Source organism: Grampus griseus (genome assembly GCF_964374135.1).
Source record: "Grampus griseus genome assembly, chromosome: 14".
Classification (NCBI taxonomy): Eukaryota; Metazoa; Chordata; class Mammalia; order Artiodactyla; family Delphinidae; genus Grampus; species Grampus griseus.
The window spans coordinates 19,333,191-19,351,940 of NC_139008.1; the positions used below are offsets into that span (position 1 = coordinate 19,333,191).

An 18,750-nucleotide genomic window follows, 5' to 3' on the forward strand; every position below is an offset into this window, starting at 1 on the left:
GAATTTAATTTATGATACCTTACAAAAATCCAGCTTTTATACAGTTTCACCACTGAATGAGAGCAACATCAGCAGGTATTATTTAATCGGGAATGGCAGTAGCCTTAGAAAAAGAAATAGCTCATTAAGGCAGAATTCTACAGGGAGTGCCGGGCCTAACCAGTTATGCAGTCTGAGCACTAAAATCTTGACTCTTAACAACCAAGAAGGCTCTAGAACTATGTGGTCCAATAAAATTTAAAATTCAGTTCCTCAGTCACATTAGCCACATTTCAAGTACTTAATAGCCACATGTGACTAAACCTGGGCTTTATATAGACTCTATAATATAGAAAGACAAAAATGATGCTGACAGTATAAACTATAATCCTGAATTAGGTGAATTCTCCTAATTTTTAAATGTTGGCAATCAATTAAAAATTTAAAGGATAACAATAAAAACACTGTGTGGAGACCATAGGAGATGAGGGAGAAATGACAACTAAACAAATTACCTTGTATTGGATCCTAGAACAGAAAAGTTAATGGAAGAATTGGTGAAATCAAAATACAGTCTGGAGTTCAGTAATACCAACGTATGTCAGTTTCTTAGTTTTGACAAATGTACCACAGAAACGTAAGATGTTAATAATGGGGAACCAGGTGAGGTCTATATGGAAACTCTCTGTACTATCTTTTCAACTTTTCAGTAAGTCATAAATTATTCCAAAATAAAGTTTAGTAAAAAAAACAACGGTGTGAGCCAAACCCATACCACAAGCCTCCTAAATTTATAATCTAATCACTGCCATAAACACCATATATTGTACACACCACGAAAATAAATACATTTTCATGAATCAGAATAAGCGTGACCAAGTATGAAGGGAGCTGCCATCAAAAGAAGGATGAAGTGAGTAAAATAGTTGGCAAAACAACATAAAGCATTTTGAAGTGACTTTCACATACTCAGCCTAACATTCTCAGAATTGTGGAAAATCTAAAAAAAAGATTCAAACATGTTCATGTTTTATGTATGGATGTAAAAGAATGACTTACATTTGGAAAGGATGTAAGCAGTAGGTACTCAAAGGTCATGTCTGAAGAAACAAATATCCATGGACCAGTCAAAAATCTAAGATAGAATAGTGAGTGCCCCAAGCTTAATACACATCACAACACCCTAAGAAAATGGAAAGGGAAGGATCAAGGGCAGTTAGAGAGATCCACTAGAAGATGAGTTCTGAGAGCGTTAGAAAAGCTGAAAGGCATCCTTGGCTAAGAAATGGGATCAAAAAGAAACAAACAGGAATGAACATGAAAAAGATAAGAATGATCTGAAAAGTATAAAGGAGTGATGGGAAACAAGTTGGTTAGATCATGGGAGGTCAGATTAAAGCGGGACTTGAAAGTCAACCAGGAGTTTGGTTTTGAAGCAAAGCAACAAGGAACAACTTAACATTCCTATCCAGGCGAGTGGTGTGAGAAAAGTGGAATTTTAAGAAAATTAATTTGGTCATGTTCCTACTAAAATTTTTTTTTGGGGGGGCCATGCCACAAGGCTTGCAGGACCTTAGTTCCCCAACGAGTAATGGAACCTGTGGCCCCTGCACTGGAAGCTCAGAGTCCTAACCACTGGACTGCCAGGGAATTCCCCACGTTCCTACTGAATTAATTTGGCAGTGCTACTCCCTACATCATTCCACATCCCTGTAACTTTCTTAGACATCCAAATTCAAAGCCACAATATCACCTTCTGATCTCACCAGTTGCCAATCCTGTCAATTACATCTCAAACATCTGTCATCCATCTCCTACCTCTACTGTCAAGACCTCAGTTCAAATCCTCATTACCCTATTCCTTCTCTTCTCTCTCTGGTACTGCTCCTTTTTGGTGACACTAGACACAACTGACAAAGAAATGTTCTTAAAGCATAGCTTATGACCATGACCTCTAAATGCAAGAACCTTTGCTAGCTCTCCACTCTTTAAGCAGCATGAAGTCCGTCCTCTGGTTCCCCCTACCTCTATGCCTATATTCGGCCCCTTCCCTTTAACACCCCTATACTCATTCTCTGAATATTCCCTCTTCTTGTCCACCTGCCTCTTCTGCCCAGTGTCTTTTTTCTGTTAGCTCCATCTTTCAAATCCCTGCCCATCTTTCAACCAAAACTTTCCATGTAAGTAATTGCTAGATTTAAAAGAATGAAAAAACAAATGATGTCACCATCTTCTTAAGCTCTTCAGTGGCTCCTTGAGTACATTTAGCATATAAGGTCCTCTCTGACCTGGCCCCTGCCTACCTCCTTCAAAAAACCCTTCAACCCTGACCACTTATCACTAGGTATTTAATGCTCTTGGAATACCACCAATGCACATAACATCACATTATGTCTTGTCTCTGTGCCTTCAATCATGCTGATCCCTCTGCCATTTCATTCTTTCTTTGACCGGCTGTCTCATCTTTAAGACTCACAACCTCAAAAAGGTCTTCCTTATCTGTTCTTGTTCACTCTCATACAACTGCACCTAAAAATGTTACCTTAAGCAATGCCTTGGACTTCCCTGGTGGCACAGTGGTTAAGAATCCACCTGACAATGCAGGGGACACAGGTTCAAGCCCTGGTCCGGGAAGATCCCACATGCTGCTGAGCAATTAAGCCCATGCGCCACAACTGCTGAGCCTGCGCTCTAGAGCCCGCGAGCCACAACTACTGAGCCCCGCACATCACAACTACCAAAGCCCACGCACCTAGAGCCCGTGCTCCGCAACAAGAGAAGCCACCGCAACGAAGAGTAGCCCACGCACCACAATGAAGAGTAGCCCCTGCTCGCCGCAACTAGAGAAAGCTTGCACGCAGCAACGAAAACCCAACGCAGCCAAAAATAAAAATATAATAAATTTATTTAAAAAAAAAAAAAAGCAATGCCTTACCTTAACCTCTAATAAAAACAAGCAGTTTTGAGTGCAGTATCAGCCAAATGCAGAGATTATACTTTTGGTATAGCTTACGTAAAAATTCAGAATCTTTAGGCCTAACAAGTTCAGCATCAGAGAGCCCTACACCTTTCATTACAGGTAGTCAACTCCTGGGAAGGTGAAGAACTCCTGATTCAGGATCTGAGAGGAATTAGGTTCCTGTTTCTTTACCACCCTGAAGTCTTTTGCTTGGCATGTACTGGGGGCTGTTCAACCTAACCATAATGTTAGCAATCTACTATTCTCAGTGATAATATAGAATGGATGTCAGTCTGCCTACAGGAAGGAGTGGGGGACAATATTATACAGAGAACAAGGAATAAAGTCCTAGAGGTAGCTCCAGACAAGAAGACTTTTAGATGGAAGACTGAAGGAAAGGCACATGTGCTCAAAGACTCCAATCAAGGAAGTATGTTAGGAAGTGGTGTTTATTCTAGGAGATAAATGTAAGGTAGGTCTCGAAACTATATTTTTAAGGTGGTAATTAATATATACTACAATAAATCATAAACCCCAAAAGATGACTCCACGGTGATGTCACTGAAGAAGTCTGTCCCCACCCCCTGTTCCTTTCATGCTCTTCTCTCTCCCATCCTGGAGGTGAATAAAAATGCATATCAACAACCTTCCTTTAATGAAAAAAAAGAATAAAAAATAGCTTTAAACAACGTACCTTTGATTTTTTGTTCAGTGGCCTAAAATAAAAACAAACAAACAAAAAACAATGTAAATATGAAACTGAAAGAAATGGACTGTTATGATAAAATGCTCATATATTACTATTACATAAGACATACACATTTTTATTAAATAAGGAATTTGTCACTTAGATGAACTGCATAGGAAAAGATATGCAAAAAAAGCATGCTTTTCCCACAGATGTGCCCCATTGTCCCTGACACAATGTTTATTAGTAAAAAAAAATTCTGGAAATGCTTTAGTCACAAAGCAGAAAAGACACCATTGTATGACAGTATAATAATAATAATGATAAATGGAACTTCTCTTCATTTAGTTTTAAAATTATATAACTGTCACCTTTACCTTTAATGGATCTAATGAGTTTTTCAAATGTTTAAAGGGCTTCAAATTTTCTTGTATCACATGATAAAACATGAATTAAGTTTTCTGGAAGAAAAGCTGCATAAAGCTTCTTTGGCCAAATTAGTTAATACATTTAACTCCTGGAAGTTAGGCTGCTACAGTTAAGCATGGTGAACTTTTAAGTATTTTTGGGTGGGAAAAATTTTGAAACATTTGTCACTTCTGACACATCTGACAATTCAATTAAAATGACTGTGTTCTGAAGTTAAGCTGACATGGGCCCTGCTTCCCATGCCTGCCCCTACTTCCACTGTCTCTGACACAACAGGGAGAGGGGCTTGAGGACAGTAGGACTGCCTCAAGGTGGCTGGCTCAAACTTCAAGGGCCTCAAGAAGAACTGATTACAGACAAAGGCCACAAGTGAAAATCAACTTTTTGATTATGCCCAACTGTGTGGGAATCCTAAAAGAAAAAGATACAAGGATAGGCAGGGAGGTGAGGGAAGACTGAATAATTAGTAACTGAATAACCAGGAATTGCTTCTAAATGAAGATAAAGCTTTTCTTAACTGTCATAGGGCAGGATAATTCATTTTGCTTAGTCATATTAAATTGTTACCAAAAACACCATTTTAAAAATTATATCATTATAGAACTATATGGTAAAGAACTATATGGCAATTACCATAATACTGAAGCCAAACATTAATCTTTCCCTGGAGAGCCAGAGTCGATCTAGGCACTGAAGTACTTTACCAAGTTTTAGAGCACTAGTGACACATAAAATAATGGAGGCCCATCTTTTACTTTATATGGATCGAAAATTAAAAAAAAAAAAAATTGATGGAAGGACAATGGCAAAAGACCAGTCAACTAGCTTGAACACTTCATTTATTTCTGGAAGAAATTGTTTTTAAAATCTGGTAATAGAAAAATAGTCTTATTAGAGAGAACTCAGTATCTGAATACTTCCAAGTATTACAAGCACCATGTCAAACTATAAGATAACATAATTTTCTGAAACCCAAAAAATAAACACGGAAATTATTCTGCATGTTGAACAGATTGTGTGTTGTTTTGTGCACTGTTTTGGTTTTTTTTGTTTAACTCACCTGGTCTCTTCCACAGTTTACTTCCAAAGGAAACTAGGCTACAGTACATAGAAACCATGACCACATTACTAAACCCCAAGATATACAGCGTTGCTCTTCTAGGCCTTACAGCATAAAGGGTATCTACTATGCCAACTCCTTTGGGAAAGAAACCTTCATGTTGCTTGAGAACAATGATCCACCTCATTCAGTATTGTGTCATCTACAGAGAACAGCACCAGGGGACACTCAAAGGAGTGTCTGAAGGACACCCATCAGAACACCAACTAATATAGTGAAAGAATATAAGTAATAGAACCCAAGAGCTCCCGATTAGGAGGAAATGGAACTGAAAGAGTTCCATTTCGTTCAAATAGGTTTTTGTTGGTTGGTCCAGGGAACTTGTATATTACTCAAACTATTAAAAAGAGAATTTTCCAAGTGGGGTCAGTGATTTTAAGAATATTTGTCTGCACTGTTCAAAATGGTGGCCACTATCCCATGTGTTTACTGACCACTGAAACAGAGCTAGTGTGAAGTGATATGCACAAAATACATACCAGATTTCTATTATTCAGTATTTTTTAAAAAGGTAAATAATTTCATTGATAATATTTTATACTGACTACATGTTGAAATAGTAATATTTTGGATATACTGGGTTATATAAAATATATTAAAATTAACTTCAACTGTTTTTTGTTTGTTTTGTCTTACTTTTAAATGACCTTGTCATTTAAACCCTCTGGGTCTCAGTTTCCTAATCCCTCAAATGGAGAAGGAGAAAAAAAAACTGTTCTGCTTACCTTTTCAGGGCTATTATAGGGTTCAAGTAAAATATAAAAAGATCTTTTCTGGATAAATAATACTATTCAAACGTGACGTATCATTGTGGATCTTGTACAACAGAATTAAAGGATTCTGGCAAACTGAGAAGCAAAAGTATTTCTATTTTGAATATTTTTTTCTTAAAAACAAAAAACCTGAGCTGTGATTCCACAAGCAATTATCACAATTGCCTCAGTTTATTAGTGAAGGCATCAGACAAGTGGCAGACACACCCATGCCAGGTCCTTGCCAGGTGCTTTGTTTCTGTCGGGCTCTGCACCACTTGTCCCAGCTCCTCGACCCCTAAGTACACCTCAGTGGTTAAGAGCTCAGAGTCTGAAGCCAGACTGCCTGGTTTTGACTCCTGGCCCCACCATTTACAGTGTGACCTTGGTCAGAATTAGTTAACTTCTCTAAAGCTTGGTTTCCTCATCTATAAGACAGGAACAAAAACACCTACCTCAGAGTTGTTGTGAGGCTAAAAGGATTGAACTCATATAAAGAGCTTAGGGGAAAAAAAAAGAAAGCACGCTTAGGACAGTGCCTAGCATACAGAAAGCATTCAACAGATATTCCCTAGTGCCCTACTCACCCATGCTTTGGCTCCTTCCTCTCACAAACTTGACTCAAACTCACTCCCAGCTCCCAGGTCCTACTTTTTTCCTCTTTTTCTAATCATCTAAAATGTCTTAACAGTGCCAGGTATTAGAAACTAAAACAAGGACTAAAGAATTAATAGTTTGATTCACTTATTTTAAGTGAGATAATTACTGGTTAGAGATCTTTTCTGTGATTTCTCAGCAACCAGCACACTGTCTAGAACCCAGGTCTGCTGAATTATATTTTTAAAAAAAGAAAAGAGAAGAGTAAGCTTAAATAAGGGCCAGGACTGTAAAGACAATACCTAACTGCCCTTGATGAGTACAATGCTCCAGGCCTGGTTATATTACCACTTAGGTTACTGAGAAAATTTGCTACTTAGACTGATGAATATGGTCTCTAGTCTCAGAACAAAACAGCCTTTGGGAGACATAACTAGTAAACACTAAAATTTCCAAAAAGGAGGAATGAAATTGGAAGTTTTCTACAACATAAGTCTAATTTAAGCTCGAAATGAGTACATTTAAATCCACAAAGCCTTTTATAAAAATCCCTTCAAGCTTTTAACACAATAACAAAAATATCCATGAACACTGACTTTTAAACATTCTCAACTGAAAGATCCCAATTTGTGTTGGTGCCTCCTTCCAACCCTCAACCATTATATGCTTTCTAGGAACTACAATTACATGTTTAAAGTAAAGTTTATACTAAACAATCCCTCTATAATTAACCTATTTCTCATCCTCCTTTTTCCTCCTCACTACATTTCCCTCAAGATTCCATCTAGAAATTTCTTCTAAAAACAGAACCTAGAGATAAATCCATGATAACAACCTACTACTACTATTGTTACCCTTTTCTTAAGTACAGAAACTACATTCCTGTGCTATATCAAATTATTTTCTGAGCCTAGAATCAGAAGGTAAGCAAATAGCCGTAATTCTTAGATGTGAAATAGAAGGCTTTTCAAAAAATAAAAAATCATCCATTGATTTCTATTATTAACTAGAGATGTACGGAACTGAAAATAAAAACCATGTAATTTTGTGTCAAAAATTTTTTAAGGAATTTAAATATTTAAATTGATATTTAACAGACAAAATTAGAAAAACTATCATAGTACAAATAGTGCAGTGAGCTTTGTTTGGTGTCTAATTGTTTATATAAGGAGTTGTATATCTAGTTTTTTATTTAAAATAGAAATTAACTCTGGTCTGAATTTAAATTTCTTTAAAAGACCACAGTTAGGGACTGTTAAATCTGTTCTCTGTATTCATGGCATAAAGACTTATTAAATGCCTTATAAAAACCACCATATTATCTCCAGCTTTAAAGTTCACCTTTAGTTGGTGAAAAATAAAGTAAAAGTATAAGATAATGTTCTGTACCAAAAGGATAAAGCCATAGCACCGAGTTTTGGAAAACCTAGGGGAATAAGAAGATTTCAATTCTATTCCTGTTCTGTCACCCTGATGGTGACACTTAACTCATTTTAATGCTTGGGTTCCTTATATATAAAATGAATGGATTAAAACAGCATCTGAAGTCTTTTCAGAAACAAAAATATATAGTTTTTTTCAAAGTGTGCATAGATTACATAAAACAGACAGATTGTTTTTACCATAGTGAATTCATGTTTCAACATTTATATAAATGGGCCTGTCTCCCTAGCTTATGGAGGTCTCTGTCACCTACCTGGATACACCTGCTGGCTCCTACGACAGACAAAAGACAAGCTCCAGGAAACTTATCTTAAAACTCCTGTGACTCACAATATATCATATGGGCTATAAGTGTGCCAACTTGGGATATTTTTCCTTTTATTTTGTTTTTAAAGAGCTATTTGGTAACAGCCTACAGAAATACCAGCTGTCCTCATTTCACCAATGGGTTGTATTCAAATTCAATTGTAAGCTGGTTATCTAGAATTCAGAGAACAGCCTTATTTACAGTGGCATTAGTCTACTAAGCTTAACATTTATTAGAGATATTAAATATTCCTTTATATCGTGTTCAATCACTAGATATTACTTTTTCTATAGGATACATAGGAATCCCTATTAATGCTGAAGATCTGACAAAAGAAAGGGGGAAAAAAAAACCCTCCCCATCTCTCTAATGGCTATGGAACCGTATCTCTGATGATGGTTCCAGTGGGACATAGTTGGGGTGAGAGCCTGGAACCCTACAGTGAGTGAGGCAGGGATGGAGTGGTAAACAGTATGAAGAACTCACTTCATATTTTGTGAGGGGCCAAACGCCATGAAAATCATCATTCGTGTGTTAAAGACACTGCCTTGGTGATTTAGATTTGGTTATAAAGAATATAAAGGTAAACTTTAACAATTAGAGTCATTTATTTGTATATGTTACAACTTAAAAATTATACTCACATTACATATTTAAAAATACAATATTTAAAATTTTAAAAGTTCTCATTACAAGAAAAAAAATTCTCCAATTAGGTATGGATATGATTAACCAGATTTACTGGGGTGATCATTTCACAATACATACACAAATATTGAATCATTATGTTGTACAAATGAAACAGAGGCCTAAGGCATTATCAATGCCAAAACTCTATAGTAGGAGTCTATTCCAAACCCTATGACAATTACCAATGCATCTCTTCCCATCACTCTTGAGTTAACAAACGGCCGACAACAAGGGTCACCTATTAAGTCAACTCATCCTCATCACTCTTAATCCTCCACAATGCTCTGTACTCTGCTCTTCCCCAGTTTACTCGCTTCATCACACCCTAAACCCTGCAAGTTCAGAACTGAATTATATTTCTTTTCCCCTTTCTGTGTATCCCCTAACCTGGTTAACTGCTCCCAAAATGTACTCAGCCACTCACTCTGGAACCTAAAAGTCAATCCAGGTTACTCTCCCTTCATATCCTTTCAACAAATTCTATGGATTCTTTTAATAGTCCCTTCACCAATATCTCAGTCTCTAGTTTCTACCCCTTCCAATCCAATTCCACAACTGGCCAAGGTTCTAAATACAATTTTAAAATACAAACTTTTACGTCACTCTACTAAAATGTCTTTGGTGTTTTCCCCAACACCCGATGGCCAAAATGGGAGAAGTGCCAACAGCTATGACCAACCCTCCAGTCTCACCCCGACACTTCTACACTTGGCTCCTTCCCACCACCACCCCCTGCAATCAAAACCCATACTTTAACACATACAGGCTACAGACACTTAATTCTCAGTTTATACTGCTGGAATCATTTTCCATTCTGCTCCTTATTCACTTGGCTAATTTCTATTCTAAGAAAACTTCCCTGTCCCTCTACCCCATTTCAGGCTGAGTTAAGCACTTCTCTCTGTGCTTCAACAGATCCCTACCTGCCATAGTTTTGTATCCTGTTTTTCCCTACTAAATAGCGTGGAGATAACGATGTTGCTCTAGTCTATATCCAGGTCCTAGCACAAAAAAGGTATATATTAAAAATTAAAATCATAACTTTTCATTAGAATACAGAAATGGAACAGTAACGTCACTGGGTCTTTTAGAACATTTTTAAGGTCCCTGAAATGCTGATGATGTAGCAGGAGATGAGTGCCTAGCTCAGTTAACTGTCATCAGCCTCTAGTATTAATTTGGAAAAATCTTTACAGGCATCTTTTATTTTTCTGCAATTTGTGTTGCTTTGATTACAGTTTTTGATTAATGTATTGGTTAAAGATCTTTTGCAGCAATTATGTCTTAGGCTTATTTTTAAATATCTTAACATAACCTTCAAATTAAAAAAATCAGCCCAGGTACTAAATAAAAAGAGAAAAGGAAATTGACACTTTGTTTCCTATTATGTTTATTACTATTTCCTTTATTACTTTATTTTCTATTATGTGTATGTATTACATTATCTTATTTTATTCAACTCTCATTTTACAAAACATAAGGAAACTAAGGCCCAGAGAGGCTAAATAAAGTTGACGGCCACACTGTTCTGTACGCTATGTGGGAGAGCCTGCTTTCAAAGCCTCTCTATGCAGCTACAAATGCCACGCTCTTCTGACTATAAAATGATGTATTATGAAAACCTAGGAGCACCTAATCGAAAAATAAAGACCTATGCAAAGCACTTACCTTCGAGAAAAATTATTGGCAAAATCAAATAACTATGCATTAAATTGTACACACTTAACAAGTTACTATTAATGCATATTCAAAGACATTAAATATTAAAATGAATCTCCACTGAAGTTAAAACATTAAATCAAATGCTTTACATAATCCGATAAGAGTAATTTTCTTTTTTAATCTATGTTTAAACTGCTTAATATAAATAATTAGTTTATACATATACTACCTTCTTTTGAGCAGCTTCCTTCTTTTTCTTGTCGTCTTTTTTCTTTTTCTTTTCTTCCATCAACTGTTCTTCTTCTTGCACTAAATCCCTGAACCACACAGTTGCAATTAACTTTCCCAAAATGAATTAATAACAGTAATGTTGCATATAGATTCATTTTCACTCTTATCAGAAAACATGGCAAATTATTCTTTTATCATTCATTGAAATAAAACACAACTTGCAACCTCAGTCTAACTATACAGCCACTGCACAGTACTTTTCTTTAGTAAGCCACAAGTAGTAGAGCTTTTATCTTAATGTTATATCAAGGAAGACAACCTAAAGTTAGCAAATTTTACACTGGGAAACAAGCAACTTCTTCCAATTCTAGCATGTAAACAACATCTCATGAGCAGAGTTACCTTGCTTCTGGCCCCAATTATCAATTAGTAGCTAATGGCAATGCCTGGAACCTTCCCCACAATCCTCTCCTGACCAGGTATCTGGGGTATCTTCAGCTCTCCTTGCTCTAAAAAGCTTTATACCTATTTTTAGAACACAACTTATTCATAAATAGATGATTTGTATTTTAGCATTATACTAATTTCATATCCTATAAACATTCTAAACAATTCTATCAATACTTGGGAAACAATCCATAATGTACTAATGTAAGTAAGTTTGTTTCAATTCTTAAAATCAGAAATGTTCAAATTTGTCAACAGAACCTCTGGCTCAGGATTTCAAAATGAATGGGCAAATGTATTTGTCTTCTCCTTTCTACTCTCCCTCACTGAAATGATAGGGAAAAGGGTACTAAATCTATTCAGAGCTGATGAATATACAAGAGCAAAGGAAGCTGCAACCTAAGAATAAACACAAGAGAAGTCTTAAACGGCTGTATGTGCCATCCTGTGGTAGAGCTCCAGAGAGGCTCCAAGATTAGAGCTGGTTGAGCAAAACAGGCACAGAGCAAAGACTGCATAAGGAATAGAAAGGCCACAACTACTCAGCTCTTTCCATCCACTTTCCATTCCTATATGGCTACATGGCCACAGGTAGCAAATGCATTTAAATCCAAAAAAACAATCAACACCCTTCACATACACAGGGCTCCCCATCAGCATCCCCCCAACCCTTTCAAGGTAGGGGACTACTGGGTAATGAAATCTACACAAAGATGGAGGAAACATACTCAAGTTACCTACATTAATTACCCTAGAGTCTAGAACCTAATCCTTCATTCATAATATCAACAGACAACCAAAAATCACGAGATACTTAAAGAAAATCAATACATAAAGAAAAAGTACCTAACTCTGCCCTGAGGAAGCTTTCCAGGGGGGACATTATGAATACCAGGCAGAGAAGGTTCAAGGGACAAGAACTAGACACTTGGGAAATTGTAAATAATTCATTAAGGCTGGAATGCATATGGCAGTGGGGATGCAGTAGAAGATAAAATGAGAAACACAGACAAATACATACAAAACTAGAAGGGGTGCTATAGGTGCACTCCATTGAGATTACACAAAACTTAAGTTGGCTTTGCTGATGGAAGAAACTGAGAGAAGACGCAGGGAGACCATGAAAAACAAAATGAGTGACATTATGTAAATTGAAGATAATTTAGTAAAGTTAACTATACAACTGCTAAAATCAGAAGTTGGAAGAAGAGGATGATAACTGTTGCTGTATTTCATTCCGTTTTGTTCAAAGCAGCACTGTCATGTGGCTAATAGAGTAGCAAAACAGATTCAAGCCAACTGTAATCATGACTCATTCTCTAGCATTCTGTGTGAGGGAGGTAATGAGACTGAGCAAGCTCACTCACTGTAATCCTGGAAGCCAAGGCTGAGACAGCCATAGCATGTGAGAGAAAGAATAAATTCGTAAACAAAAGCAAATAAGTTACATCATTGTCATGTTACTCAACCAAAGCTGTTTACTAGCTCCAAATACTTAAACTCCTTCAGCCTCAGTTTCCTCATTAAAACTGGGGATAAATTACCGTATGCACCTACTTCCTAGCATTTCTGTAAGGTTTAAATGAAGAATGCTTACTTAACACATTTGAGTACGCAACTCAAATGCCTAGTCAGGAACCCCTCTCACCAATTCTCAGTGGCATCTCTAAGACTGTATTCACTCTACTTTTGTCAAGATATTTAGGGTCACTTATTATGCAGAAACTCAGGAATCTTTAGCATTTGTTCTTTGTGTTTGCCTGTGAATTACAGACAAGTCCTTTTCTAACCTTGTTCTACATCACTATAATTTTACTCTATGGGATGTTCCTTTACTATTTAACCGGAATTTTTTTCTCCCTTCTCAAACTTCATTTTGAAGACTTTTTGATGACATTAGCAAATGTTTTCCTGACCAAAAATGGTCTCTTTAGTACTTAAAAGATGAACCATATTTCCTCAAGGAAATATTATAGTATCAGTTGATACCAGAAGCATAAGAGAAAAAAGTTCTCTTCTTCAATACTGTCATCACCACCAACTAACCACACTTTTCCCACATCTCCTTCAGAAAGCCAACTGGAAAAAATATATATAAATATACCTAAACACTTCGATTTTCAGAATTTAAATGCTAGTAGAGAGTCATATAAGATATTTGATTCTATCTTTCACCATATCTATCAAAAGGAATAAGGGTCGATGGATCTGATAGGTCTAAGTTGTCCATGTTGTACATGCTAAGTTGCACATGGCTCCACAAAGACGACATTCCAGTCAGCAATCATTCATCCCTTGAAAGTTAGTAGCAAAATATCTCAAATATGCAAGTTCTGGATCTAGGAATGAGAACAAACCTCTGAGTGATTAAAATGTTACAGTGACTATGCTGGGCAGTTTAAATATATTTTCCCATTTGTCACTTTTTTAAAACGATAGGGACAGGTTTCCCTTCTACAGATGAAGAAACTGAAGCTCAGAAAGGTTAAGCGACTTGTCCAAGGTCATACGGCTAGTATACAGTGGAGTAAGGATTCAAATCTTGGTTCTCAAAAGTCATGGTCCTTCCTTTCCCCTACACCATAATACCTCCCAAAGTACTAGCTCTCTTTTCAGAAGCCATAGAGAATAATCCTTTTCCTTTAGATAGGTTAAGTGATAGATCTTCTCACTTTTATCTTTTCTTCAGACTGTGTGCCTCCACAATCCTTTTCTTATTTCCTTCCACCTTTTATAAGAACACTTAAGAACAATGTACTACAGGAAATACAAAGTATTGGAGTTCCAAAAACCATGGGGTGTATAATCAGGAGCAAGAACTGCAAAAGACTCAAAGACAAAGACTAAACAACCACTGGTTTTAACAAGAGGGGACCAGGCATTGGTGATCTTTAAGACAGCAATTTCAGTATTTTTTATTTTGTGAATGTTTGTAGGAGGACAATGTGGGAGAAACAACTAGACCACAACCAGTGAATAGTTGTAAAGTCCATACTTGAGGAGTTCAATCGTTTTGTGGGGTTTTTTTGTTTGTTTTAAGAAAAAAGAGAAGTAGGAGAGTAGCTAAAAAGCTATCAGAAGTGAGCAAAAATGCCTGTCTTTTTAAAAAAACACTCATGAAAAATGCAAGGTGCATGACAGAGTACACAGTATTCTACCATTTGTGTATAAAGTGAGAGAGCCTATGTATTCATATTCATCTGTATGTGTCTAAAATGACTCTAAAAGAACACCTAAGAAACTAATAGTAATTGTGGGGGAGGAAGCAGAAGGAACTAAGCATTTGGGGCCCGAGAGGAAGGGAGATCTCACTGTATAAACCTTTTCATACAGTATTTTAGTTTCTGAGCTATGTAAGTATTCAAAAACTTAAATATTAAAAATTTTCCAGTATTAATATTAAATTTTACTATTTAAAAAGTAAAAGGCTGTTCTGTTTCTGGTTTGCTCGGAGATCCAGTCATGAATGCATGCTATATTCTCTTAGATTTCTTTTTTGTATCTATTGAAATGGTTACAGAATTTCTGTCTTTTGATCACTGATATGATTAACTCTATCAATGGATTTTCTAGTATTGAACCAAGCTTTGCATTTCCTAGTATAAAGCCAATTCAATATATTATTTTTCAAATAAATTGCTGAGTTTTCTTTCTAATAAAGGCAAAACACTATAATGCTACACTATTTTTTTATACTAATTTCACTGGCAAAAATGTTCAAGAATAATAATATCCAGTGCTGGCAAAAATGAAAGTTAAGAGGTTCTTGCTTATATAACTGGTAGAAAACTACTATAACCTTTTGGAAAGTATTGTGGTAACAGTTTTAAAAATTAAAGTTACACATAATCTGAGAATTCCCTGGCCGACCAGTGGGTCAGAATCCGCACTTCCACGACAGGGGCCACTGGTTCAATCCCTGGCTGGGGAACTAAGATACTGCGTGGGGGGGCGGGGGGGAGGCAGGAATGAAGGAAGGAAGGAAGACATAATCTATCCAGCCACCCCATGCTTCAGAATGTGTCTTACAGAAATAAAGCACTAGTACACAAGGCCATATGCATATGAAGGTTCACTGCAAGGTTCACAAGGGCTGAAAAGCAGAAAAGTTGAATGTCCATCAATAAAGAAATGGCTTTATAATAGCATAGCATATTGGATTGAAAAAAAGTTGATCTGTTTATTGATTTGAAGGAATGTCCCTAACATTGTTAAATGAAAAAAAAGCAATTTGCAGAACTGTGAACAGTGTTAGCCCATATTCTTTTAAAGTTGTCTGTATATTTGTATAACTTTATACAAATTTAAGGAAAGACATGAAGAAATACTCTCCTGAACTAGGACACTAGAGTAACCTCACAACTGAACCAACTGTTTGGGGAAATTGTTATGTTTTTTAAAAAGCATATCCCCATGGAAAATGTTATGGTGAACATGCATTATTTTTGTAAATTAGTACCAAAAAAATGTTTTTTAAAAACATCATGTCTAGGATTTGCTTTTACTACTCCAGTCCCCACCCCATCTTCCCAAAAAAGGAAAACAGAAAAATGAAACAAGATTGACAAAATGTTGACAATTGCTGAAACTGGGTAATAGGTACGTGAAAGTTCTTTATTCTGTTCTATTTTTGTGTATGTTTGAAATTTTCCATAATAAAAGACAAAATGATCACAAGCCTCCAACCAAATGATTAAAGGCAACAAGGTGGGAGATCAGAGATAGATGAAGCAGATAACTGTGTGAACCAAGTGTCTTAGGAACAGGAAGAGAATGGGTAAGACAAGTGTCCATAATGGCAACAAGATAGATCTGGGATCTAGAAAGCCCATCCTGGAACTGCTCTTCCTGATGCTTGGTCAGTTTTCCCTACATTCCCAACACGAGTATCATTAAAAACAGTCACTTCCAAAGGATACTCCTGTAAACTGCTGTTGGATATGGACTAGCAAGGACCTCTGGTGAGCAACTTAGAAATATCAATATTAAACTTTTAAATGTCACTATGTTTATGACCCATCAATTTCAATCTAAGCCTCTACAAAAGGAAATGTACAAAAATAGATACTGCAAAATAATAGCCTAAAAGCCAATCAGTAGGGAAAAATTAAACAAATCATAATGTACTCATACCATGAAATACTACGCATTAGTTTAAAAAAAAAAAAGGAGGGGAGTTATAGATTTCCATGGTGTGCAGAAAGGAGTTATTAACACAGCAGGTTTGAGACTGTGATCCTAAGAAAGGACTGCAAGGTTGGCCACTGGCTGGTGTCAAGGAACTTGGATTTCAGGGAGGTTCCCACCAATCCCTAACTGATATGGGTAAGCTTAGTACAAACAGTATAGTTTTGCTGAAAGCCTACTTTTCTTATGGCAGTTGGGAATTTTGGTACACGTTAGGCAGAGGGTACCTACATAACCAGCCCCTAAAAAAACCCCTAGGCACTGAATTTCTAACCAGCTTTCCTGGTAGACAGGTTTACATATGTTATCATAATTTGACGCTAGAGAAATGAAGCACATCCTGTGTGACATCACAGGGACAGAAATCTTGGGAGCTTATACCTACCTAGTTTCCTCTGGATTTTGTCCAATGTGCCTTTTCCCTTTACGGATTTTGCTTTGTATACTTTCACTGTAATGATTCACAGCCATGAGTATGACTATATGCTGAATCCTGTGAGCCTTCCTAGTGAATCATCAAACCCGAGGGTGGTCTTGGGGAACCCCCTCAACAAATGTGGCCTTACAGAAAAGATCTCTAAGACACACTGCTGAGCTGAAAAAAATGTCACGGCCCAGATCATTATATCATTTGTTAAAAAAACAAAAACAAAATCCCATTAAAAAAAGTACACATCCACAGGATAGCAAGGAAGCGGACCCTCAAGGTACCTGGATGATCTGACTCTCTGTATCCAAAATCATTTAATAATAACCTACAAAATGTTTAATCAATAAATCAATAAGAATGTGCCTGGGGATTCCTAAAGTCAAGCAGTCTGCTGTGTACTGGGAGAACCCAAGTAGAATACATGGTTTTAAACTACAATTTTGTAGGAACAACAACTGAACACACCCGCAATATGGAAACAAGAAATCATTTGGTAGAGGCCATAAGCAAGTTCAGGAAAATAAGACATGCATATGAGCTGTTACAGCTAAGCAAAGCTTCATGGAGCAGTAAGAAGTTGATCTGGGTCTTAAAGAAGAGGCAGGATTTCTAAAGAGAGGTGGGCTTTTTCAAGCAAGGGAGCACAAAAGGGCAAGGACACCAGCAAAGCATGGAGAACTGTTAGCATGGCAATTTCAGGGTCCAGTGTTGACTGGGATAGAAAAGGGAGGAAAAGCACTGGGTAAAAGTAGGAAATAAATTTGCTCAATAGGGTGAGAAGACTGTTGTAGTAATCCAAGTAAAAGTGTTATGTCCTGAACCATGATGGTGGCAAGTGGAAATGAATAGCAAAGAATAAATCCAAGATAATCACAAGAAATTGGAATAGTTGACAGTATTAATAAGAATGGGGCTTCCCTTGTGACGCAGTGGTTGAGAGTCCGCCTGCCAATGCAGGGGGCGCGGGTTCGTGCCCTGGTCCGGGAGGATCCCACGTGCCGTGGAGCAGCTGGGCCCGTGGGCCATGGCCGCTGGGCCTGCGCGTCCGGAGCCTGTGCTCCGCAACGGGAGAGGCCACAGCAGTGAGAGGCCCACGTACCACACACACAAGAAAAAAAAAAAAAAAAAAAAAAAAAAAAATATATATATATATATATATATAAATAAGAATGACAAAAGAGAGACAAGATAATGACAACTCCAGATTGTAGAAAGCAAAAATTTTTAAATGGAGGCTCTGCTGTTAGAAATGATTATAGAAAATAGGGGGCTACTTTCCATAAGGCCCAACTAGCCTATCAGTCTCAACCTACCATAAGCCAGCTCACCTTCACACAGAAACCAACTGTATGTTACAAGCTAGTTTTGAAAATAATTTCACATCTTCTGCCAAAAAATGTTGTTCACCTACTTTTTCTCTTACAATTTATTGTTTTCTCCCAGCCTTCCTGCTTCTCCTTTTTCTATCTGCTTGTCAGCCTCTTTTTTCCTCCTTCTTGTCCTCCTATGCCTAAATTAATCACCAAAGCCAGTCTAGCACCACAACAGGAAGTCACTGGTAACCTTCAAAGCTGTAATTTCACCAGATAGTAAAGATGGAAACCAAACTGCTGCAAAAGAGGTTAAGCATGATCAGATTTTCAAAAATTTAGCCATGATATGAAAAAAAAAAAACCAGGATAAAACTGAAGTTTTTTTTTTTAAATAAGGAAGACTAGTACTTATTTGGAAGTAGAAAAGGGGTTAAGGAATAAAGGTATCAGACAGGGTGATAATAGATGGGGTAACACAAGAGAAGCTGGTTTACAGTCACAGGTAGTTTATACCTG

General features: G+C 36.9%; 1 protein-coding gene across 3 annotated transcripts in view; it reads right to left on the bottom strand.

The window, feature by feature from the left end:
• Positions 1 to 18,750, bottom strand: part of TNRC6A (trinucleotide repeat containing adaptor 6A) — a 96,676-nt gene that overhangs the window by 63,351 nt on the left and 14,575 nt on the right. For all 3 annotated transcript variants that reach the window (XM_082671118.1, XM_082671117.1, XM_082671116.1), the window contains exons 3-4: positions 10,856 to 10,943; positions 3,633 to 3,654 (exon numbers count right to left, since the gene is read on the bottom strand). In XM_082671118.1, coding sequence (XP_082527244.1) covers positions 3,633 to 3,654; positions 10,856 to 10,943 — 110 coding nt within the window. The remainder of the gene's footprint in view (positions 1 to 3,632; positions 3,655 to 10,855; positions 10,944 to 18,750) is intronic.